General features: G+C 38.5%; 1 protein-coding gene across 1 annotated transcript; it reads right to left on the bottom strand.

The window, feature by feature from the left end:
• Positions 1-2,624: 2,624 nt before the first annotated feature.
• LOC121313315 (methylcrotonoyl-CoA carboxylase beta chain, mitochondrial-like) lies at positions 2,625-23,083 on the bottom strand. The gene is made up of 17 exons (XM_041245717.1): positions 22,818-23,083; positions 21,445-21,511; positions 20,965-21,049; positions 20,541-20,642; positions 19,366-19,493; positions 18,854-18,966; positions 18,482-18,595; positions 15,818-15,882; positions 13,341-13,440; positions 12,129-12,224; positions 9,018-9,090; positions 8,829-8,905; positions 7,148-7,214; positions 6,286-6,442; positions 5,552-5,666; positions 4,884-4,969; positions 2,625-2,835 (listed from the first exon to the last, which is right to left on the bottom strand). Exons 1-17 carry the CDS (start codon positions 22,959-22,961, stop codon positions 2,718-2,720), a joined length of 1,707 nt encoding a protein of 568 aa, XP_041101651.1. The 5' UTR covers positions 22,962-23,083; the 3' UTR covers positions 2,625-2,717.

Raw genomic sequence — 23,083 nt, 5'->3', positions numbered from 1 at the left:
GAATCTAACCAGAAAAGTGTGGGATTTAGTCTGTGTAGATTATCTACTGTTAGATTGTGTCTGGATACCCCAGACATACAATTAAGATTAAGTCCAATCCAGAAGTTTATCAATCGGAAAAGATAAGGAAGTCTTTAAATGTCATAATTTATTATAAGTATAAACCATAACTAGATACAGGTATGTGACAAACAGTAGCTCAGTCCTTTATATCCTAGAGCCCATTGTTGTATGACAGTTTTTGCATCAGAAAACAACAAAAAGCCTGTTCAGCTAGGAGCCACTTATTCCTTCTAAATCTAAACCCTCTCCCCAACTCAGTCTGTTCATTTTTTTAGATGAATGTTGTGCTGGAGGCAGATGTTCCCCATAAGGGTTGGGTTCTCTTGAATTCAACTGTAGCTGTAGGCAAGAACTTCCACTGTAGTGCAACTACCCCTAACCCAACCGAAACCTGTCCAAACCTTTCGGTCTCCTATTGGACTCATGAGTTTTCCAATTGCTTCTAAAACTACATATAATAAAGACATTTTAAATAAATAGAACATGTTTTAGTGTGTGTTTACACATGTGGACTTTAACGGATATAGAACATTTTTAACAGTAAATACATTTTTCAATACATTTTTTTTTCCCTTCATAATTAACATTATTTACATATTTACATACATATTAAGCAAATGGAGGGGGACATGTGCAGAGGGAAATACGCCTTATCTGTATGCAATGTCTTAGCAGGTAAGAACAACTACATTGCAACTTTCAGTTTATATTCTGAAGGGCAAATAAACTGAAAAAGCAGTTTTGATCAAAATACGTACAAATTTGTATTATAACAAAATGAAAAGTACTGGTTGCACTACAGTGAAATTTATTGCCTGCAGCTACAGTTGAATTGAAGAGAACCCAACCCACATAGAATTGAGCTTTCTCAATGCTGCAGAATGAAGAGATACAGCGGAATGCCTGTGTTGCAGCTCAGCTCGCTGTCCTGAGCTGGGTCAGCCCTATTCTGGCTCTTATTATTAGGAGGACAATCCTCAGATAAGAAGTTATTTTCCTACTTCAGATGTCTCCAGAACTTTCTAGGACTATCACCTCCTGACATAAACTGTTAATGGTTAATTGTTTTGAGCGGTCAAGCATTCTTAGTCAGTTTCTCTTTCAACAACCTTCTTGTTCTGCTTAGAAAAGGTTGTCTCAAAGTTATAGTGAAGCTCAGTGTCATCTCATTTTGTTAGAATTACATAAATACACATTAAAATAATTCATAAAACATTTCTGGTATTTTACCTTCAATGCTGAAAACTAGATTTTAGCAACCTAAACCAAAACAATGCAGCACTGACTTTGCCCCGTCCCCTACTGTACAGTACAAAATACAGAGCAGCCAGTACAAACACTGATAGGCTGATTAAAACAATGTTGTCATTTGAACAGTAAAAAAGAACGTTAACTGTTTTGGAGTATTTTTTTTGTAAATGTTATTTGTCCAAGGACTTTTTTTTTTTTTTGCCTAAATGAAATTTGAATGAAAAACGGCGAAGGAATAAAAAAAAAAAGCCTATCTACAGAAGGTAGATACGTAGTTTGCGTCGCTTGCAATGTGCAGTAGTTCATTTAAAGATTGCTTTTTTTCCTCTCTGTACTTGTCCGCTATGCATTGGCCCCTACAATAGGTGAATTTAGCGGTGACACCTCAATTTCCCGATTTCCGCAAAACCGCGATGTCCTATTCTTGAGTGCTCAATTCAACAAGGAAGCAAGGTGTGTACTAGAATGGATGGAAAGGATTGAGCACTGTTGTTTCACAAAGTTTGCCAGTGTAGCGATCTCGGTTAACGCAGGCAATCCACACACAGACGGAGGGGGGCGCGAACCCTGGGCCTCTCGCACTAAAGCATAGCGCCGATACTGCTGTACAAAAGAGCCAGCTCCAATGCAAGGAGCGTATATCAGGCATATGACTCAAAGTGATTACGTTACCTACCAGCCTTGCTGCTGCCTTCCCCCCTGCACGCTACACTCTCCCCTGCCAGCCTCAAATCCGCCCCGGACTTACTCACCAGGCTACAGTCTGACGAGTGCTTGCCGGGGTACTTGCATCCCACTGACACCAATGTAGCGATCTCGGTTAACACAAGACAGGTGCTTCACACAGGGCGAGGCTATTCACACACAGGAGGAGGGCGGGTACGAACCCGGGGCCTCTCGCACTAAAGCATAGTGCCGATACCGTGCACGCTACACCAGCCATGTTGCTCTGCCAACCCCAGGGCTATACATACAGTACAGGTTGTGTCTCTGCCAGTTCCAGGTTTGCCTTTGTGTGTGACACTGTTGGTTTTTTCCCCTGCAAATCTTTCAGCAGTTGCAACACTGTTGCACTACCATGTATTGATGTGTAGGGAAGAATGTACAACATGTATACTGATGTGATAAAACAACACAATTATTTATTTTGGGAACACATGGAGGCATCCTTCGGTTTCTGTGTACTACCATTTTTTTACATAGATCGAGAGAACCGTTAATTCAATTGCGACAAATTATTATTATTTTTTTTTACAGTAAGCCTCAATTAATGCACCATTTAAAATAATAATAAAACAAAACAAAACATGTAAAGAGTATTTTTTATTTGTCAAACTTGCCCATGAGTTAGTTCCAAATCTCGATACATCCCTTGTCACAAAAAGATAATTTCTTAAAGTTGATTACATTCTGAAGACTCCAAAACGTGTGCTCTTGGTAGGAGCATTGAGGGCAGCACTGAGACTCAAACCCAGCACCAGCCTTGTGTCAGCAGGGTCAATGATCCCATCATCCCACAGCCTGGAACAAAACAGAGTGTTTACAGATAAGAGGCATTAAACCATTATGAACAAGGAAAACATACTTTTGTTTTCCAGAAGGTTTAAAAAATAAGTTTATAAACTTTTATATTTCCTTCCTCTTTTAAACATGTGGGATTTGTGTGCTGTGTTTCTCAGCATTACAGAACATTTTCTAAAGCAGATTTTGAAAAGGTCATTCGATTGACTTTAGTTCCCACATCCTGAGGTGGAACAATGCAGCCTTCACACCTGGCTTAATGTGTTTGTTTGTCAATCCTCATACTGCTTCTAATTAATGGTAGGGTTTCTGTGAAAAATCAACAGGCTCTGCAATGGCTTGTCAATGGGATTAATTCCCTCTGGTGGCTGGCTCCAACTTCGTAATACAATCTATTATTCAAAGAAGTACCTAATGGCCTTAATTACACTTTGTCAAACACTCTTGAGACCCAGAAGCTAATGAGTAAAAGCTGAAATGGTTCAGAAAATGATTAATAGAAGGTCTGAGTATAAAAGTTTTTATTTTTTGAAAATGAAGGTTTTTGTTGGATGTGTTAGCTTGGTTTGCTTTATATTGTTTGTGCAGCTGCTAATAACAGAGCTTTATTTTTCTTTACATGTGATTAGGGCTTGAATTTTTCAGTTTTTATTTTCCAAATCTCTACCTCCCTTTAAATTTTAATTTGTATTTGTTAAGCTGTCTTTGTATCCTAATAAAAAAGAAAACTATTCATTACAAACTGAGATTAAGATGTATTTATTTTTTTAAATCTAGGAGATTTTAAATGACAGGCGTGCCACCGTGGGTATTTTATGCTGAAAAGAAAATCTGTCAGGACAGTTCTGTTAAACACGTGAAAATAACAAAAGCACAATGATAAACTTAGACGACTGCAAGAATGAAATGGAACAGGAGCAGCGATGAGTAACATAATCATAAAACTGGCTCTGTCAAGATATGAAGGTAAAATCAAGTGACACTGTTTTGGAATTAACATATTTTTTGTGAGTTTAATTAGGAAACAGAAATCAGCTCAGAATATGTTTGAAGGGACATTATGTGATCAAAAATAAAACCCCAAAACTTAAAGCCCTACATGTGATCAAAAGAAAACGCTAATGAATTGAGATAATTTACTATTACCTATTCAAACTGATTTATCAGTGATTACATTCATGGCAACTCATCATTCCTGTTGTGCAATGGTAAATACCTCTAGATGTTACTTTTGTCAAAGAATTTCACTAGTTTCATGGAGTAATATTACATAAACACACAGAACACACAGAATATTAAAACTCAGTTTTCATTAGTGACTAAAGTCAGGCCAGTCCAGCCTTAATTAAAAGTGCTGTAAGCAAGACAAAGCTTAATTATCCAATGGTGACATACAGAAAGGACCAAATAATGGTGTACCCAGCACAAACTCTGCACAAGCACTTAAGTTCTTCAGATCCAGATAAATAGATCCCTTCACAACTGCTGACAGAATGTAGCTACGCTCCTTTTTCAGCATTCAGAGCATGAGCTTCTGAGCCCGCGTGATGAAAACGAATACAAACTGAAGTCAGGAGAAAATAAAAAAAAAAGAATCTCAACGATTCCCCAGAAGTATTGCTGTAACTCCGAAAAATTAAGCTGGTTCGTGTAAAACAGAATTAAATATGGGCTTTTTTTATGGGGCCGCTAGGATTCATAAAATGCATCAATCAATACAGAGCAATAAGGAAGTTACGAGGTGACAGACAGATCAAATCAAAGTTTTTAACATTATTTGCAGAACAGACCTTAATGTTCAGAGACGAGGACAGTCTCTCACAATGAATGTAAAGTACCAGCAAACCAAGTATCCCCAGTTCTCCGCTACAGTACAAGCACACAGACATTGATCACCATGCATTTTAAAACCTAAACATACTAATCTGTACAAAAAAAAATAAGAGTTGTATTCATGCTGCTTTGCTGTAACCATTTTAACATTAAAAGGTCGATCTCCTTACTGAGATATCCTGTTAAAACAGAAGCTTTGTTAAGCTTGAAGTTACCTTGAACTGGAAAAATATGGGCTTCCTTCCTCTTCAAACCGTTTTATTATTGGTTCTTTTAGGGCTGCTTCCTCTTCTGCAGAAAACTAGGAGGAACATGGGGTCTTAGTTTCAAAATAACAAGTTTCTATTCAATTCAAAAGATGTTCTCTTCAGCAACAGGCCTACCACTGAAGTTTAAATAATTTATAATAGTAAGATGTTTTTTTTAATGCTCAAATTTGATAAAGAGTTCAGTCATGTTTCACAACACAAGCGGAAAAGAGAAGAAAAAGTAATTATTTTGCTGTTGAACTCTCTGTGTGCATCATAAAGAAGAAAACTCGCAAAACACATTGTACAGACTTGTACATAAAGACAGTGACACGTGTGTGTACAGAGGCTTTGATATATCCACAGATTTGCTTACTCTTAATGACATTTGCTAAAGAATGTCTTTCCAAAGTTTTATCACAATAAGTAGTTCTAATACCAGTACTTTATTATGGAAAGTGTATTCTACATGTTAACTTGCAGGATAATAATAATTTGAGGGCATTAACTAGGGAGCATGAGTGATTTTCTCCCTTTTACTTGAAAAGGGACATCCTTCCATATACCACTAAAAAGCACAGCCCATAATGGCAAATGATTGTTTGACAAAAAGCCCTATAAATAAAAAATCATACCTGCTTTCCCTGTCTGGCTTTCTGGTCCTTTGTGATAGTTGCCAAGACTGTGGCTGCTTGTTCACCTCCCATCACTGATATCCGTGAATTAGGCCACATGTACAGGAATCGTGGGCTGCCAGAGTAAAGACAGAAATACACCTGAAATCATTAGGAAATGAATCACAGCACAGTATCAACAGGCAGGTGCAAGACCCAGTTCTACGGGGCTGTAAACAATGTACAATGTGCAACACAGTCAATCCATTTCTTTTTTTGAAACTAACAAGAAAGGGCAGGGAAAAAGGAGGGCAAGGGTAGGAATGTGATTTCCTTTGGATAGACGTTCAAGGCTTTTTTTTTTTTTTTGTTAGTTGGATACACTTTTGGTTTGATAAATAGATGGCTAGGACAGCTGTTACTAAAATGTACACAAGATAAGCCCCCCCCATGTCAAGAATGAAAAGAGAAGTAGAAAACTTTTTTTTGGTTCATTACATGTTCTATCATTTAGTCTTGTATAGTTATGGAGGGTTAACAGAGACAGTATGGGGTTAATTTGGCACTGCACCAGAAACTAACTTTATTGTGCAGGTTCATATCAATATTTAGCACTGGATGTAAATGTCAGCATTATAAAAAATGAAATAGCAAAAACTTATTGATGTTAGCTGCTGCAATCAAGCAAATGCTCTAGCTGCTAAAATATTATTACATATTTCTCAGAGAACTAGTCAAAGAAACAGCCGACTGACCTGTACGCCCGTCCACACATTCCATAGTTGCCAGCCCCGTAGGACCCTCCGATGAGGACAGTGATTTTAGGAACGTTGGCACACGCTACTGCAGTTACCATCTTGGCCCCATCCTTTGCTATCCCACCAGCTTCATATTCTTTTCCAACCATGAACCCTTTCAGAAGAGACACAGCACACAGTGTGAGTTAGGAGCAGTACAGAAGGGGAGGTTCTGTACATGAACCCTTTCAGAACAGACACAGCACAGTATGAGTTAGGAGCAGTACAGTATGGGGAGGTTCTGTATGTCCACACTTCCAGTCTATGTCTCTGTCCCAACGATGTCTTGTAATTAACTGTATGAGAAACCAATATGATAGACTTCTGTAGAAAGACCACATCACCAAGCTGCTAATTCTCCATCCCTTTAAACTGTTATGAAATATGTATCGTGCTAGAATTTATTACACGGCTAAAATGTCACTACAAGCTGTCTTTTGCAATTCAAATTTGAGTTTGACCCCCCCCCCCCCCCCCCCCCCCCCGCCCCCCACCCCCCCGCCAAAAGCGGCGCCCTGTATTCAAATTGACTTTGACCCACCCCGCCGCCCGCCCTGCCACCACCCCCCCCACGTTCTTGTTTCACCCCGGGATGGGACCGGCGGGGTAAAAAGCATGCTGCAATTTTTCTTCTCATGAGTGTAGTAACAAATACCTCCAATTAAACACAACAAAAGTGTGTTTTGTTTCATGCTGGTAGTGGTCGATAACCATGCTCCTCAATACTTTCAACAAGAACTATCCTAGCATCTACACTGTAACGTCTTAAACACAAGTACTACATTCACAATGTTTAGCATTTTTACAATGTTGAACCTACCTGTGATGTTCTGTAGAAAAACAAGTGGAATATTTCTTTGGCAGCAGAGTTCAATGAAGTGAGTTCCCTGCAATCATATTCAAAGCAGACGATATTAAAGCAGCACCGCATTTATTCCCAACTTCGTTACTTTTTTGCATGTTTTTTTTCTTCCAATGGGTTAGACAGTATGTCAAAAAGATCTATTGGTTGTTTTCCATGAACAGCTACGTTCTTAGTACCTTAATTACAATATTAATTAGTACCTTAATTAAAAACTGCTGCTCTATACTGTGTAGTGCACCTATCTCTTATGCAATTGCACACGGTCAATACGCAGCGTTTTCTCAGCCCAGGTTTATTGACTGCAGCAGAATTGTGAAGCTTGTGAAGTTCGCGCTTGTCAGTCGCAGGATGAACGTCTCTCTCACTCTTGTATCTTCTGTTAAGCTCTAAATATTTCTTCATTTTCCCGGGAACACTACGCCAGGAGGGGTCACCCAAACTGACACTCGACATTTCTTAGCACTCTTACAATTAAACAGGTCAACGTCAGCTTCTCCACTCCCACCTGAACAAGCTTCCCACAGCCACTCAACAGGGAAAACAATATTCCTTCTGACAGTACCACAAAAACAAAACAAACAACAACAAAAAAAACTTACTGTAAATGAGTCAAACAATATACATTACCATTTTTATTTTTAATTGTTTTATGGAACCTACGTCATGGTAATCTGTGATCATCAGTTATGGTGAATATTTGATTTGAGCTGTACATTTCATGTACAGTTTCTGACAAGCACATTTGTCACAAGACCTTGATAAATGTGCTCCATTGTCACATTTGTGCTATTCAGCCAGCATTTGTTTATATTATGCATCCTGTCACAGCTTACGTTCTTCCCTTGGTAAAAATGTTAAAATCAATCAACTTTGAAAAACGTCAGCTCTCATATTAAAAAGCTCCTCAGCTCCTTGAAACAACGCTAGGGAAAGTGAAATGAGGTGTGAATAAAATTAAACCACCCCCCAGATGCTCTTTAACTTTAATACACAGGAAATGTTTGTTTATACCCAGATATATTTTGGCATTTGAGACTTGGAATTTAAAAACAGGTGGCATTTACAAGCGCACATCAGATTTTATTTGAAACTAGAAACTAGACAGGCTAGAATGCTGCACATTAAGCCACTAACCAAGTCTACTGAAATTCTGAAGGAGGCCATGGCTTTGCTTTGGCCTCCTGGGACTTTTCTAGCACTTTTCCCTTCCCTTTATTGCAGGCAGCCGGGTTTCTGCTCAGCACACTGCAGTTCAATTGATGTTTGTCAGTTCAGCTGTGCTAATCTTGTCTTCCGCAGGCTGTGGAGTGATGTCTGCATTGCGCACAGGAGTCACTGGTTAGATAAATCCATAGCAGGCAACGTCCAGCAATGAACTTTAAAACAATCAGCATATTGGCTTATTTGACACGCACACTACTGTCGAGTCTTGCATTATGCTTCAGACAGTCATTATGCTGATACTAAAATACTCAACCAATTTGGGCCATTGTTAGATCAGGATATTATAGTACAGCTCCTTTCTTATTATTTCATGAATCTTCTCCAGATTGTTTTCTAGTCGCACACTAACGTGCATTATGGCTCAAAACCAGCTAGACATATTATTAAAGGGTTACTGAAACTCAACACGTACTTTCTTTGCCGACTCTGAAAACAGGACTCCGTTGTTCCCAATGATTCCCACAGGGTATCCAAATATTCTTGCAAAACCTGTTCAGAGACGAGTAAAGAAACGTACAACAAACACACGCGTTATGTTTTCAGAAACTCTAAACACCATCTCAGACATTCTTACTTTAATGGTTTATTATTACAACTGTACCTGTGACTAACGTATCTCCGTAAAAAGCTTTGAATTCATCGAATTTACTGCCGTCCACTACTCTTGCAATGACCTGGAAAGAAACGCAGAATTATATTTATATACTGAATAGGCAGTGTATACAACAAACAGTCGTAAGCCTATGGCTGAAATCTGGAAATGTGTCTTTTCTGAATCAGTCACTGATTAAAATTTCACAAACTATATTTAAAAAAAAATTCTTTGCTGGGTATCAGAAAAAAAACCATCCGTCCAGGTGTTAAACCTGGACAAAGAAAATAAAACCGAATCAATATGGGTCAGAATAACAGACAAAAATTCAAAAGGCATAATAATAGGAGCATGCTATAGACCGCCAGATTCAGACGGTGAGCACAATAACCTGTTATACAATGACATTAGAAATGTGTGTAGCAAAGGACAAGCCATACTAATGGGGGATTTCAACTTCCCCCAAATAAAATGGGAAAACCCGGTGGGTAGCGCGAAGGATGAAATAGAAATGGTGGAAATGACAAATGACTGCTTCCTAACACAATTTGTGAAGGCACCCACTAGAGGGGAGGCATGCCTTGATTTAGTCTTTTCAAATAACGAAGATAGAATAACTAAAACAGAGGTCAGAGAACCACTGGCAAACTCAGACCACAACATGGTCTCATTTGAAGTGTTCTTTAAATCCCCAAAAGTAAAGACTAAAGCTAAGGTTTACAATTTTAGAAAAGCAAACTATGAAGGCATGAAACAGAGACTAACAGAAGTAGATTGGAGTAAAATAGAGAAAACACCCACAGAAGAAGGATGGTTGTTCTTCAAAAATGTAGTACTAGAGGCGCAAAACAATTATATCCCTAAAGTAGACAAATCTAAATGTAAAACTAAATTGCCAAAATGGTTTAATAGATCAATTAAAAAAAATATTCAGCGAAAAAAGGCACTTTACAGAGCATTAAAAAAGGACCAAAAAGAAAGTACGCAGAAAGAGTACACAGAACTGCAAACGCAAGTCAAAAAGGAAGTTAGAAAGGCCAAGAGAGAAATAGAAATGAACATTGCTAAGGGAGCTAAAACCAATTCCAAAATGTTTTTCCAATATTACAACAGCAAGCGAACATTCAAAGAGGAGATTAAATGTTTAAGAGATACAAATGGCAAAATCGTAGAGGAAGAAAAAAAAATAGCAAATATGTTAAATGATTACTTTTCACAAGTTTTTACAAAGGAAGATACTGACAACATGCCCCACATGTCATCCAGTTCCTATCCAGTTTTAAATAACTTTAGCATAACTGAGGCAGAAGTGTTAAAGGGACTAGGAGCTCTTAAAATAAACAAATCCCCTGGGCCGGATGAGATCCTCCCAGTAGTACTCAAAGAAATGAAAGAAGTAATTTACAAACCGCTAACCAAGATCATGCAGCAGTCTCTTGACACAGGGGTGGTACCGACAGACTGGAAAATTGCAAACGTAATACCGATCCACAAAAAGGGAAACAAAACTGAACCAGGTAACTACAGACCAGTAAGCCTGACTTCTATTATATGCAAACTTATGGAAACTATAATAAGATCCAAAATGGAAAATTACCTATATGGTAACAGGGTCCTGGGAGACAGTCAACATGGTTTTAGGAAAGGGAGATCGTGCCTAACTAACTTGCTTGATTTTTTTGAGGATGCAACATCCATAATGGATAATTGCAAAGCATATGACATGGTTTATTTAGATTTCCAGAAAGCTTTTGACAAAGTCCCGCACAAAAGATTAATTCTCAAACTGAACACAGTTGGGATTCAAGGAAACACATGTACATGGATTAGGGAGTGGTTAACATGTAGAAAACAGAAAGTACTGATTAGAGGAAAAACCTCAGAATGGAGTGTGGTAACCAGCGGTGTACCACAGGGATCAGTATTAGGTCCTCTGCTATTCCTAATCTACATTAATGATTTAGATTCTGGTATAGTAAGCAAACTTGTTAAATTTGCAGACGACACAAAAGTAGGAGGAGTGGCAAACACTGTTGCAGCAGCAAAGGTCATTCAAAATGATCTAGACAAGATTCAGAACTGGGCAGACACATGGCAAATGACATTTAATAGAGAAAAGTGTAAGGTACTGCACGCAGGAAATAAAAATGTACATTATAAATATCATATGGGAGATATTGAAATTGGAGAAGGAATCTATGAAAAAGACCTAGGAGTTTTTGTTGACTCAGAAATGTCTTCATCTAGACAATGTGGGGAAGCTATAAAAAAGGCTAACAAGATGCTCGGATACATTGTGAAAAGTGTTGAATTTAAATCAAGGGAAGTAATGTTAAAACTGTACAATGCACTAGTAAGACCTCATCTTGAATATTGTGTTCAGTTCTGGTCACCTCGCTATAAAAAAGATATTGCTGCTCTAGAAAGAGTGCAAAGAAGAGCGACCAGAATTATTCCGGGCTTAAAAGGCATGTCATATGCAGACAGGCTAAAAGAATTGAATCTGTTCAGTCTTGAACAAAGAAGACTACGTGGCGACCTAATTCAAGCATTCAAAATTCTAAAAGGTATTGACAGTGTCGACCCAAGGGACTTTTTCAGCCTGAAAAAAGAAACAAGGACCAGGGGTCACAAATGGAGTTTAGAAAAAGGGGCATTCAGAACAGAAAATAGGAGACACTTTTTTACACAGAGAATTGTGAGGGTCTGGAATCAACTCCCCAGTAATGTTGTTGAAGCTGACACCCTGGGATCCTTCAAGAAGCTGCTTGATGAGATTTTGGGATCAATAAGCTACTAACAACCAAACGAGCAAGATGGGCCAAATGGCCTCCTCTCGTTTGTAAACTTTCTTATGTTCTAAAATAAAAATGAACACACTACTATTTCATATGTTCTCCAAGTGACTTCCAGATCACAATTCATATTGGCTTGAACTACTGTTCACTAGCCATTACAGTTACAGGCTATGATAATCAGAGATCATAGTAGACTCCAATAAGTCAATTACAAAGAGTATTTGACAATGGCTCGTACTTATTGTGGACTACTATTATGAACCAAAGACTAAGAAAAGAATTTCCCATGATCTCCTTTCAAAAGCACTTCGCAGATCAATACCTCTCGGACGTCAAAGTTTCTTTTCAAGTTGTCGCCAACGATGCCGTATATTTCATCTGCAGGAAACAGCGGGTCCTCTGGACGTTCCACAGTCACCTGGTAATATTTCAATATATTAAAGTTACATACCAGTATACATACATGCACACTTACAAATACCCAATGAAGTGGGCTTGCGGGCCATTCTGCCCTTGAGTGGGCCTCTCAGGAACCTCGTTAACACAGGTCTTATCTAAGTGTGAGGGCTTGGGTTCCCTTTCTTGTGCAAGGTTTGCTCTAGCATGTAGGTGGCAAGAGGAATAATGATTTCAAAGAGGTCAATCTCCTGTCCCACAATTCCTGATGGAAAGGAAATTGGCACTGGAAGCAATGCATTCATTATGTAGTTGTTTAGAGTCTGCGTAACACACTGGAAAGTACTAAGGATGTGCAGTGAAGATCAAAGCCACTTCCGAGCCAGGTAAAGAGACATGTAGAGAACAATGTAATACTCACTGTTGGAGCAACAGATCCCAGGACCCTCAGAATGATGAAAAAGTCACAACAGTGAGGGGGAGGAAACAAGCAGTTCCAATGGCATTGGAAGCTGGGTGATCGTTGTTTTACAATATGTGAATTATAAGAAACAAATCTAATTCCTCTATAAAAAACACAATTCGTTAACTCATTACAGGCCAACCAGATCAGCCTCCTCCAAATTGGGTTCGTTTGCTTTACTAGTGGCAGAAAAAAAAAATCTCCAGCCAGGACAGACTATTGAATTGCAAAAACCTGTTTCCAACTAAAATTGAAATGAAGCATCTTACAATATTCATCCCAGGGTACTTGTTCTTATAAAAAATGCATTAAAAAGAAATACACATCAATAGGATTATAATATTATTTATTAATAAAAAAAATAAACCAAATCCCTTTGTTTCACACTTATTACTGCAGTGTACCATATTACTATCAACAAATTAATTTAAACCAGAGATTCAATTGATTGCCTCCTTTTAGTTTGTCTCTTAAGAAACATATTCATAAAGCAACACTGCACAATGCCAGCAGGTTATAGACAGGCAGCTCTTGAATACTGAGAGAAACCAGAAACTGCTTCCTTCATATGATGAATGACTGAATCTCCACATGGTGCGGTGCATACAAATACAATTCTGATAGAACACAAATTAGAAAGAAAATTCATCCCATGAAATCAGATCATTTACTTACATCCACTTTCTTCTGGTAATTCAAATTTCTCACAGCTTTTCTGGCTAAATGAAGTGCATGGGCATCATCTAGGGCGTAGTGATCTGTGACTCCGGACTTTCTGTGAACAAGAAGACACGCTCAGCGGTGCTGTTTGAAAGGGGTCAAAAACTGCACCAACACAAAGTATCTGATGCTGAAGAATAACATTTAGAGCCCCAGAGCCTAAGCAATAGCGCAAACCTGACTAGTTCATAATTGAAACATTTTACAGTTTTACAGATTAAGATCTTCATACCTTATAACAGTTTCATATTGGTAAATAACACATTATGATAATTAGCAAGCTCATGGCATTTATGACAGACAGCTAATCATTCATTGGGGAAACCTATATTGTTTACTGTATCATGGGAAACTCTCAGCTCATTGTGGAAAACTTTGGTAATGTCTGGTACACATTCTTTTGAAAAACTTTATTTAAAAAATAAAGTAGCCTTTGTTTTACAATTTAAAAGGTGTCTCGACCACCCTAAGGTTTCAGGGATAAGGAGATCTTAATTTCTGTCCTCCCACAGGTTTTTACAGCTGCTGCTAACAATGTGTTTAGAAAGTTTCATCACAATGGGCCCTGCAGTTCTCTAAATATACAGTGTATATAAAAATTGAATTTTGGCAGATAGGCAGACTTTCAGGAAAAAGGACAGACAGCCTCCATCTACCACCATATTCTGTGCTAAAGAATCTGCAGCACGTTTCTCTAGATATTTGAAGGGGATAATTTATAATGTAGGTACATGTTTTTAATGTCAGTACTGTAATAACATGCCGTGTTACAGCTGGATCCCTGTACTAGCTCTAAACAGCAGTCCACATTTTACCAGATAGAAGCACAATGCTATAAAACTGTCATATCTGAATATTAACACAATTCTTTACTTAAAATGAACCAGGCAGATCTCATCAGCTACATAACCTAGCACTCACTCATTTACTTGTATGATATTCGGAGGTCAGCAATCCCTAGCAGTCCTGCAATCTGTGTAGGAGTCACTTGATTTGTTTTCACTGAGACATCGACAGAAAGGTGTTGATGTGCAATAGGAAAATGCATTTAATTGCTTTTTCTTTTTCAACGGCGAAAAATTTCTTGTCCCATCACCGAGCGAAGCAGAAATTGCCTTAAGCTCCAAGTACCAACTCCCACTGAAAGGGCTGAGATTTAGGATAGCACCATTTTGATACACACTTTCTCAATGAAGACATTCAGCTGAAATGTTTTTCATAGAATTTTAGATGTTTCTTGTGGTATTACCATACAGTACAGTACACCTTACATATAAGTATTCACCCCCTGCAAAGTTTTCACATTTTGTTGGCACCTGAGCGTACTCCATGACGCTTTCAAATTAGATTTTACATGTAGAATCTACACAAACTACACATTGATAACGTTAAAATATGCATATAGAATATAAATAAGTAAGATTTACATAGAAAAACAGATTAATATCAGTTGCATAAGTATTCAACACCTTTTCTACTGCAGTCCTAAATCAGTTCAGGTGAAAATGATTGGTTTGAAAGGTCACAAAATTAGTGAAATGGTTTCAGCCTGTGTGTACTCAAAGTGGTTTAACTTGTAGATAATTTCCCTCAGGTATATAAAGACTTTCAAGCTGCAACTCACAGTGATCCAACAAAGCAACCATGAAGACCAATGAGCTTTCGAAACAAGTCAGGGATAAAGTGGTAGAGAGGCACATAGCAGGAGAAAGGTACAAGAAAATTTAAAAGGCGCCGATTATCCCTCTCAGCACAGTGAAGTCCATCATTAAGAAGTGGAAGAATCCTTGAGGAAAAACCTGTTTGAGCTAGCCAAGACTGGGGAGGAAATTCACATTTCAGCAGGACAATGACCCGAAGCACAAAGCCGAAGCCACACTGGAGTGGCTGAACAAGAAGACAATTACTGTTCTTGAGTGGCCCAGTCAAAGTCTTGACTTGAATTTAATCGAAAATTTATGGCGAGACTTGAAAATTGCAGTCCATCGACGATCCCCAACAAACTTATCCCAACTGGAGCACTTCCCGTGAAGAATGGGCAAAAATTTCACCATCCTATTGTGCAAACTTAGTAGACACCTATCCAAAAAGATTCATAGCAGTAATTGCTGCAACCAGTAAATTTCATTTTGTATATTTTCTTTGCAAGTTTAGCTGACATTTAACCTCCTCCTCATATAACAGTGTTCAGTTTAACCACTACAGCTTTGAATACAAAAAAGTTTGTTTGAAAAACTGTGCACACATTATTTGTAATTCAACAAACTGTGAAAACTTTCCAAGGGGTGAATACTTCTGCAAACCAATGCACATACCACCATGGCGTGTACAGTCATGCATGCTACTACCCCATTTACTGAGGTTTGAACAGCAACCTCACAGATACAGAACAAGCAAACAATCTGTAACAAGCATTTCCAAACTTCATTTACCTGCAATGAAGGTCTGCACCACCCAGATCCTCAGCTGATACCTCCTCTCCGGTTGCAGCTTTCACCTACAGACAGACAAAAAGAAAATCCAGCATGTTAAGCACAACCTTCATGTTTGTTTTTCCACAAACTGTGCAGGTAGTGACAGATGGGCTGTTCCTTCATGTTTGTTTTTCCACAACCTGTGCATGTAGTGACAGATGGGCTGTTCCTTCATGTTTGTTTTTCCACAACCTGTGCATGTAGTGACAGATGGGCTGTTCCTTCATGTTTGTTTTTCCATAACCTGTGCAGGTAGTGACAGATGGGGTGTTTTTCTGACGAAAATTTGACCCACTTAACAAGTTTCGATTGAAATGGTTTTCTGGACTTTGGTTGTAAAAAATCATCTCATGTTGTCAATACATATGCCCCACTTAAGCTGCGCTTCAATAGGGTTCTGGATATTGGTTCTGTGTGACTTTGAAAATAGCATTGTTTTGTGCTCTTTCTCTATGGGTAAACATGACTAACAAATATTAATGAGTTGAGTGGGTTCTGGGAGATGTGTGTCACTGCAGCCAGCAGGTAATCAATAGGAGTTAATAACTGCAGTTTTGTCATTCAGCCGCTATGATTGATTTGCCCTGCTCCTGAGGGGTGAGGCACCTTCATGTTTACTGATTAGATGTGCTTGATGAGGGCAGATCCCATCAATGCCTCTGTTAACAGTTGCTCTTTCGATTATGTAGAAATAAGCATTGAGCAGCAGAAGACAATTCCACATAGACCCAAAGTGTATGACAAATGTAAAGGGGCCACTGGTGCATGCAATGCTAAAGCAAACAGACTGTACGGTATATTATGCCAAATCAGATTAACGTTCCAACTAGCTCCACAACACATACACATACACTACCGGTCAAAAGTTTTAGAACACCTCCGTTTTTCCAGTTTTTATTGAAATTTAGGCAGTTTAATGTCTCAATGTACTCTGAAATTAAAGCATAGAACAAATAAACAATTGGATAAAAAAATAAATCATGGAATAGTTTTGTTTAACAAAATTTAATCTAAATTTTTGACTCAAAGTAGCCACCTTTCGCAGATATAACAGCCGAACACACTCGTAGCGTTCTTTCTACAGTGGAAATCAAATATTGTTCAGAAAGTTCTTCCCAACACTGTTGCAGAAGTTCCCACAAATGTGTTGCACTTGTAGGTTGCTTTGCTTTCACTCTTCTGTCCAGTTCTGGAGACTATGCTGGCCATTCCATGATTTGAAGCCTACCGTCTTGTTCTTTTCTTCTAAGGTAGTTCTGACATAGCCTGGAGGTATGTTTTGGGTCATTATCTTGCTGTAGGATGAACCCCTGACCAAGTAGGCGTATACCAGAGGGTATTGCATGGCGCTGCAAAATGCTGTTGTAGCCGTTTTGGTTTAGGGTGCCACTCACACTGTGCAAGTCGCCGACTCTGGATCCAGCAAAAGAGCCCCAGACCATCACGCTTCCTCCACCATGTTTGACAGTTGGTGTCACACACCGAGGAACCATCCTTTCGCCTACTCTACGGCGTACAAAAACCCTGCCTGATGAACCGAAGATTTCAAATTTTGATTAATCAGTCCATAAGACCTTCTTCCAGTCTTCAGTAGTCCACTGGCGGTGCTTCATGGCCCAGGCAAGCCTTTTTCTTATTTTGCCATCTTAGCAATATTTCTTACTGCCACTCGACCTGTCAAACCTGCAGCTCGAAGTCTTCTCTACACAGTTGAAACTGAGACTTGCTTACTTCGACCAGTGTTAAGCTGTGCTTGAAGCTTTTGTCCTGTGAGCCGCCTATCACGCAAGCTCTTGACTCTCAGAAACTTGTCTTCTGATTCAGTTGTGGCTTTGGGTCTGCCAGACCTCTTCCTGTCAGAGTTTCCAAGTGCCTTTTGATGGTGTAGGACTGTACTCACTGACACCTTGGCTTTCTTTTCAATTTCTCTAAAGGAAAGACCTACACTTTTAAGGGTTATAATGGTCTGTCTGTCTTCCTTTGTTAATTGCCTTTTTCTCGCCATTACGACAGCAATATACTACTTCATGCAGTACAATACTGTCCAAATAATGCTTAAGAGGATGTAGTAACACAGTCTGTTCCAATATGCTTTTATACAGACAGAGGGTTTGTAAGTAATCAACAAAAGTTGGGACACCTGTAGGAATTGTTAGCATCAACTTTCAAGGCTTAATTTACTTCCATTGCTGCAGAACAGCTGTAAGGCCTTTTTGTATAACATTTTTGTATGTAGTACATTATTTTTCAGTTTTTGGTAACCTAAACTTTTTTTTTTAACCTTTGGCAGTTTACCGCTTACCTTTGTACCATTTCAGGTTATTCACTGTTTCAATAAAAACTGGAAAAATGGGGGTGTTCTAAAACTTTTGACCAGTAGTGTATATACAGAGAGAGAGATTGAGACAGAGATAGAGATATATAGGTAGATAGACAGACTTTTGTGTAGGAGGGCTGCTGTAACTGCTGATTGTGTCTAATTGTGAAATGAATGAATTACCTTTGTGGAGGGTCTATGAATCAGCTGATGGTCCAGACCATAATGCTATTCATGCATAACAAGACACTCCTACACACATACATATAAACTGTAGATAAACACAAGGAGTGACCGAAACACACCAGAGGAGGGCCTCCTAGGAAGATCGTCCCTTGATTTCTCACTATAATGCTTTCATCAGCCATAGCAGGTACATATGCTCCACCTGCTGTACAGGATCCCATCACAACAGCGATCTGAAGCAAAAGATTTTTAAAAGGGTTATACTTCATGTAATCCATGAACACGGTTATCACTAATGCAGAGAATATGAACAAAATGTGAAAAACAACATTAAACAAAGAGTTTCTTTAATAATACATTTGCATAAAAATAGTAGACATTAGTGCAGGTAAATACACATTTTGCACAGCAATTTAACAGACAGCTGTCTAATCCTGCATCATATACTATACCACACAAGCTATTGCTCAAGGTTACTTTTCTCTTTTTACCTGTGCAATGCGTTCAGCAGACAGACGTGCCTGGTTGAAGAAAATACGCCCAAAATGATCTCTATCTGGGAACACATCCGCTTGCCGTGGCAAATTTGCCCCTCCTGAATCAACTGCAATTCATACCAGAGTATCAGAAAATCATTTTTATTGTATAATCAATCACATTTAAAATGTGTTTAATAGTAAACACATCCCATGTTTTTCCCTGTGGTTATACTGTGCATTTACCATAGTTTATCCTGGTTTGCCATGTTTATTAATATGCTTTACCATACCTTGCTGGTCTTTACGCTATGCTTTATTACACTCTGCTATGCTTTTACTGTGGGAAATTTTTGTATGGGATAGGTCAACTTTGCTAAAGCTGTAATGGTCACCATCATGCATCATGCCATTGTGACAGCATTCTTCCACAGTTTAGCCATAATTATATCAGACATTGTTGGGTTTTGAGTTGGCATAAAATCATTGATCAAGTTTCAACTCAAGCTGACAATAACAACACCCACCTAAATAAATACAGGGAAGGTGATTCTGCTGAGCGATTTCTTGAGCCCGAAGATGCTTCTTCACTGTGATTGGATAATATGTACCACCTTTCACAGTTGCATCATTGGCAACAATGACACACTCCACTCTGAAACAACAAGCATAAACACACTCAAAGGGTGGCAGCTGCATTTACTTGACATTATGCATGTGATAAATTAAAGCTCTGGTATTACTTAGAAAAAAACGCTGTAGCTCTGAGGTGGCTGCATGGTGAGTCTACAGTGTCAAAAGAAGCTTCGGAGGACAGCGTGTGTTCGTCTTTGCTGCTCCCGAGTCAGCAGCAGAGGGGTGGTAGTGGTGAGCTGAGCCAAAAAAATAATTGCTGACTACTAAATTCAAAATAAATAAATAATAAATAAATCAATCAATCAACCTCCCAGCTCCACATCAGGAACCACATCAATGATTCTGGATATATAACCATCAGCATTGTTTGAACTGCACATAAACGCAGTCACTCTGAAGCCCAATGTTTTTCCATAGGACTGAGTGTGGGAAACGACAACATGTCCAGTTGATATATAAAACCCTTAACAGCAAACCAGGGTACGACTTGGGTAGCTATGCCTGGGTAGCTGAATCCAGTCTGTCATAGTTGCATGTTTCCATGGACACTACTGCGATAAAAACAATTGCCACCGAGCCTGCTATATTATTTATACTGGCAGCAGTGACTCATCTACAGAGATGGAAATAAGACTCCCATTGCATAGCAGTTTGATCAATTACTGGTTTTACAATGAGTTTATTAAGACATGCCTGATCTTGTTACCTATATACTATGGCTAATCAAGCTTGTATTAAAACCCGGAATGAGTGGAACGTCTATGCAAGATCAGTAAAACTAACACACCAAGTAAAGCAAGACTCTTTCACTGAACTTGCAACAGCTTAAATTAACTCTTTATTTATGTGTTCATTTGCATGGCTGTTGGAGTTAGCCCATGTTGTCACAGCAGCATCCATAGTTATACAATCTGCAGCCAGTTTAAAAGTATAGAACAAGCTGCTGTGTGTATTGCTGTGAAATCTTTCATCAAGGACAAGCAGTAAGATATATAGCTAACTAATGCTAATATATACTATTCAGTGACATAATTTCCTAGACGCAGCAGCCATTGATTATACTTACCCTGATACTCGCCCAATGCCTGTTATGATCCCTCCTGCTGGCACCTCCTCTTCACCATACAGCTGGTAAGCAGCAAATTGGGAGAACTCTAAAAAAGGAGAGCTGCAAAAATATAAAATATCACGCTGAATTCTAATGTTTTGCAACGAGAAACTAAAAATCCACCTACAAATCAAATAAGATCATGTCTGAGTGCCCCTTTGAGAGTCACATATATAAAAGAAGAGAAACTATGGAAGTGGTTTCTGAGATACAGCCATCAATAGCTCAAGCTGTTGACATCACTACACTGTCATTCCATTTAACTCCACAGGTGATTCCCAACACAAGTACATTTACTGGAACACACTGAGATCAAATTACTACTGTAGTGTAACATTTCAGTATGGATGGCGTGGATTTAAAAACCCTTGCTATGTATTACCCTGGATCAATAAGTCGGTCAACACGCTCTCGTGGTAACAGCTTTCCTCTTGACGTATGTAGCTTCCTTGCCCTTTCTCCGCCTCCTTTAACAAGAAGAGCATTTCGATTATTAGAAAGGATTTTTAAAAGGAGGGGGGGCTCGTGCTGACATGATTACAATAAATCACAGAGTTAGCTGTGGTAAACTGCTGGACATTTTTCTTATTATTTAAAAAATTCTGATGTCATTATTATAGTATTTTACTGTACATAAACACAACCTAAGTCAATCACTCACTAACTCATGTGCTGTATCAGCATTGTGACTTTAGTCCCCATTGCTGCTGAAAGGATAAAGCACCAATTACAATTCTAAAACAAACAAAACAAACTACTGGCAAGACCTTAATGTCTTGCCTGAGTTGTATATTTTCTGATTTGGTAACTAGAATAAAAGGCACATCCTGTAATAATATCATGGTAACGATGATCACATTACCCAATTTGATTTTGTCTGCACGTTCTTTAAGCTTGGTTACTAAAGCTTGCATTCGCTCATAATTCTCCTAGAGGGACAACAAAGAAAAAGAAATGCGTTACTCCATAACCCTGGCTAAAAAAAGATACAACCTGCACATCGATTTGTTTTAACAGTGTTTGTTTTTACTTTTCCTTACCTTTTATCAATGATAAGTCACGTAATGTGTATCACGCCACTCTTAATAAAACCCTATTCTTTAAGAGTTACACATTAGACAACGCTTTCAACTGAGCCTGTGTAAGTGCTGTGTGGTAAGCTGTTTAAACAGCTCTGATGTTGCTCTGTAACTTTTAGCTTCCAATAGGATTTCTCAGTGTAAAATGAATGGGCATCCACATACTGTTACATTTTTTATTTTAACTTTAACAGGCAAGATCAACATAAATGTATTATTTTGTGCTATAATTAAACCTCTGAAACAGACATATAATTAAACTAGAGGGATTACACAAAGTGTATTATTAGTAGGGTTATAAAGAAGCGATTCGTAATCATACTAAAAGGGAATCAATTCTCAACCGCTGGTACGTTGTGCTGCTTTCAGTAGGAAAGGTAACGTTGTGGATAACGTTCTCCTGTGTTGGATAATTATTTTCTTATTAAGTAACTGCCTCCCACTAACAAGTGTGACCAAGAACATCGCATGCCAAAATCCCACAGTGTTATTCACAGTGCTAAAGTGCAAAATGAAGTATGCGATAACGAGCCACTGTAATTAGCGTCATTTATTAATTACTTCAGCACATTGTTGTTTTATCTTTTTTTTTTTTTTCAAACTGTACCTTATTTTATTTATTTATTTTTGTTAACTTTATTTTTGTATGAGAAATATTGGTTAGACTATGTACAAGAAATCCCTTATCTCTTTTATCCATAATAAACTGAATCAGCGACGGGATTATTTGGCATTGGTCTTCATTTACCCTTGACTTTCTGAAATCCATTGAAACTTCCAACCTACGCTAAATAAGATTTACTAACGAACTTCAATTAATGATTGCAACTGTTAAACACAATTGTCTCGTGTATTGTATATCGTTTTATTTTATTTGCAGTTACACTTTGAGAATAACATTATGAAAAATAAGTTCTCTACATCAGTTTTTTTTTTTACTCTACATCAGTTTTATTTTATATGTCAATAGATATATATATATATATATTCTATATATATATATATATATATATATATATATATATATATATATAATCTCAGTACAGTATTTCCTAGGGCTTGGTTTATGGACTGTGTATAATACTGGCGCGGGCGACCTTCCTGTCCTCCCAGCTAGAGTACTTTACTCGAACGCGAGGCTGCATCTCTGGCCTACCTGGAAGAGTGGAGAGTTCAAATCAGGCTGAGAACCGAGAGTCGCCACTCTGTCCCCGTGATAGAAGCGGGTGAGAGCGGCAGTAGCTGTCAGCCTTCCCGAACATCGGAGCAGACACAGCGACGGCTTAAATGTGTGTAGCATCGTTTTGTTTACCAATGCATGGATTTAGATCTATGAATGCGGCCGGATAATCTGATCTTTTCAGTCTGCAGCCGTGGCTTCACTTTGACATTCACACGAGATCGGTACTGAAAGGGTAAACA

The sequence above is a fragment of the Polyodon spathula genome, chromosome 1, assembly GCF_017654505.1.
Source record: "Polyodon spathula isolate WHYD16114869_AA chromosome 1, ASM1765450v1, whole genome shotgun sequence".
Classification (NCBI taxonomy): Eukaryota; Metazoa; Chordata; class Actinopteri; order Acipenseriformes; family Polyodontidae; genus Polyodon; species Polyodon spathula.
This window is presented reverse-complemented; position numbering and strand designations above follow the sequence as displayed.

What these genes read in the sequence shown, in the direction of transcription:
- LOC121313315 (XM_041245717.1), bottom strand. Translation starts at nt 22,961, where the DNA reads ATGCTACACACATTTAAGCCGTCGCTGTGTCTGCTCCGATGTTCGGGA. An exon ending in GGCATTGGGCGAGTATCAGG is followed by an intron (nt 19,494 to 20,540) that starts GTAAGTATAATC and finishes TTGTTGTTTCAG; the next exon opens with AGTGGAGTGTGTCATTGTTG. An exon ending in AAGCCAGACAGGGAAAGCAG is followed by an intron (nt 4,970 to 5,551) that starts GTATGATTTTTT and finishes TGTTCCTCCTAG; the next exon opens with TTTTCTGCAGAAGAGGAAGC.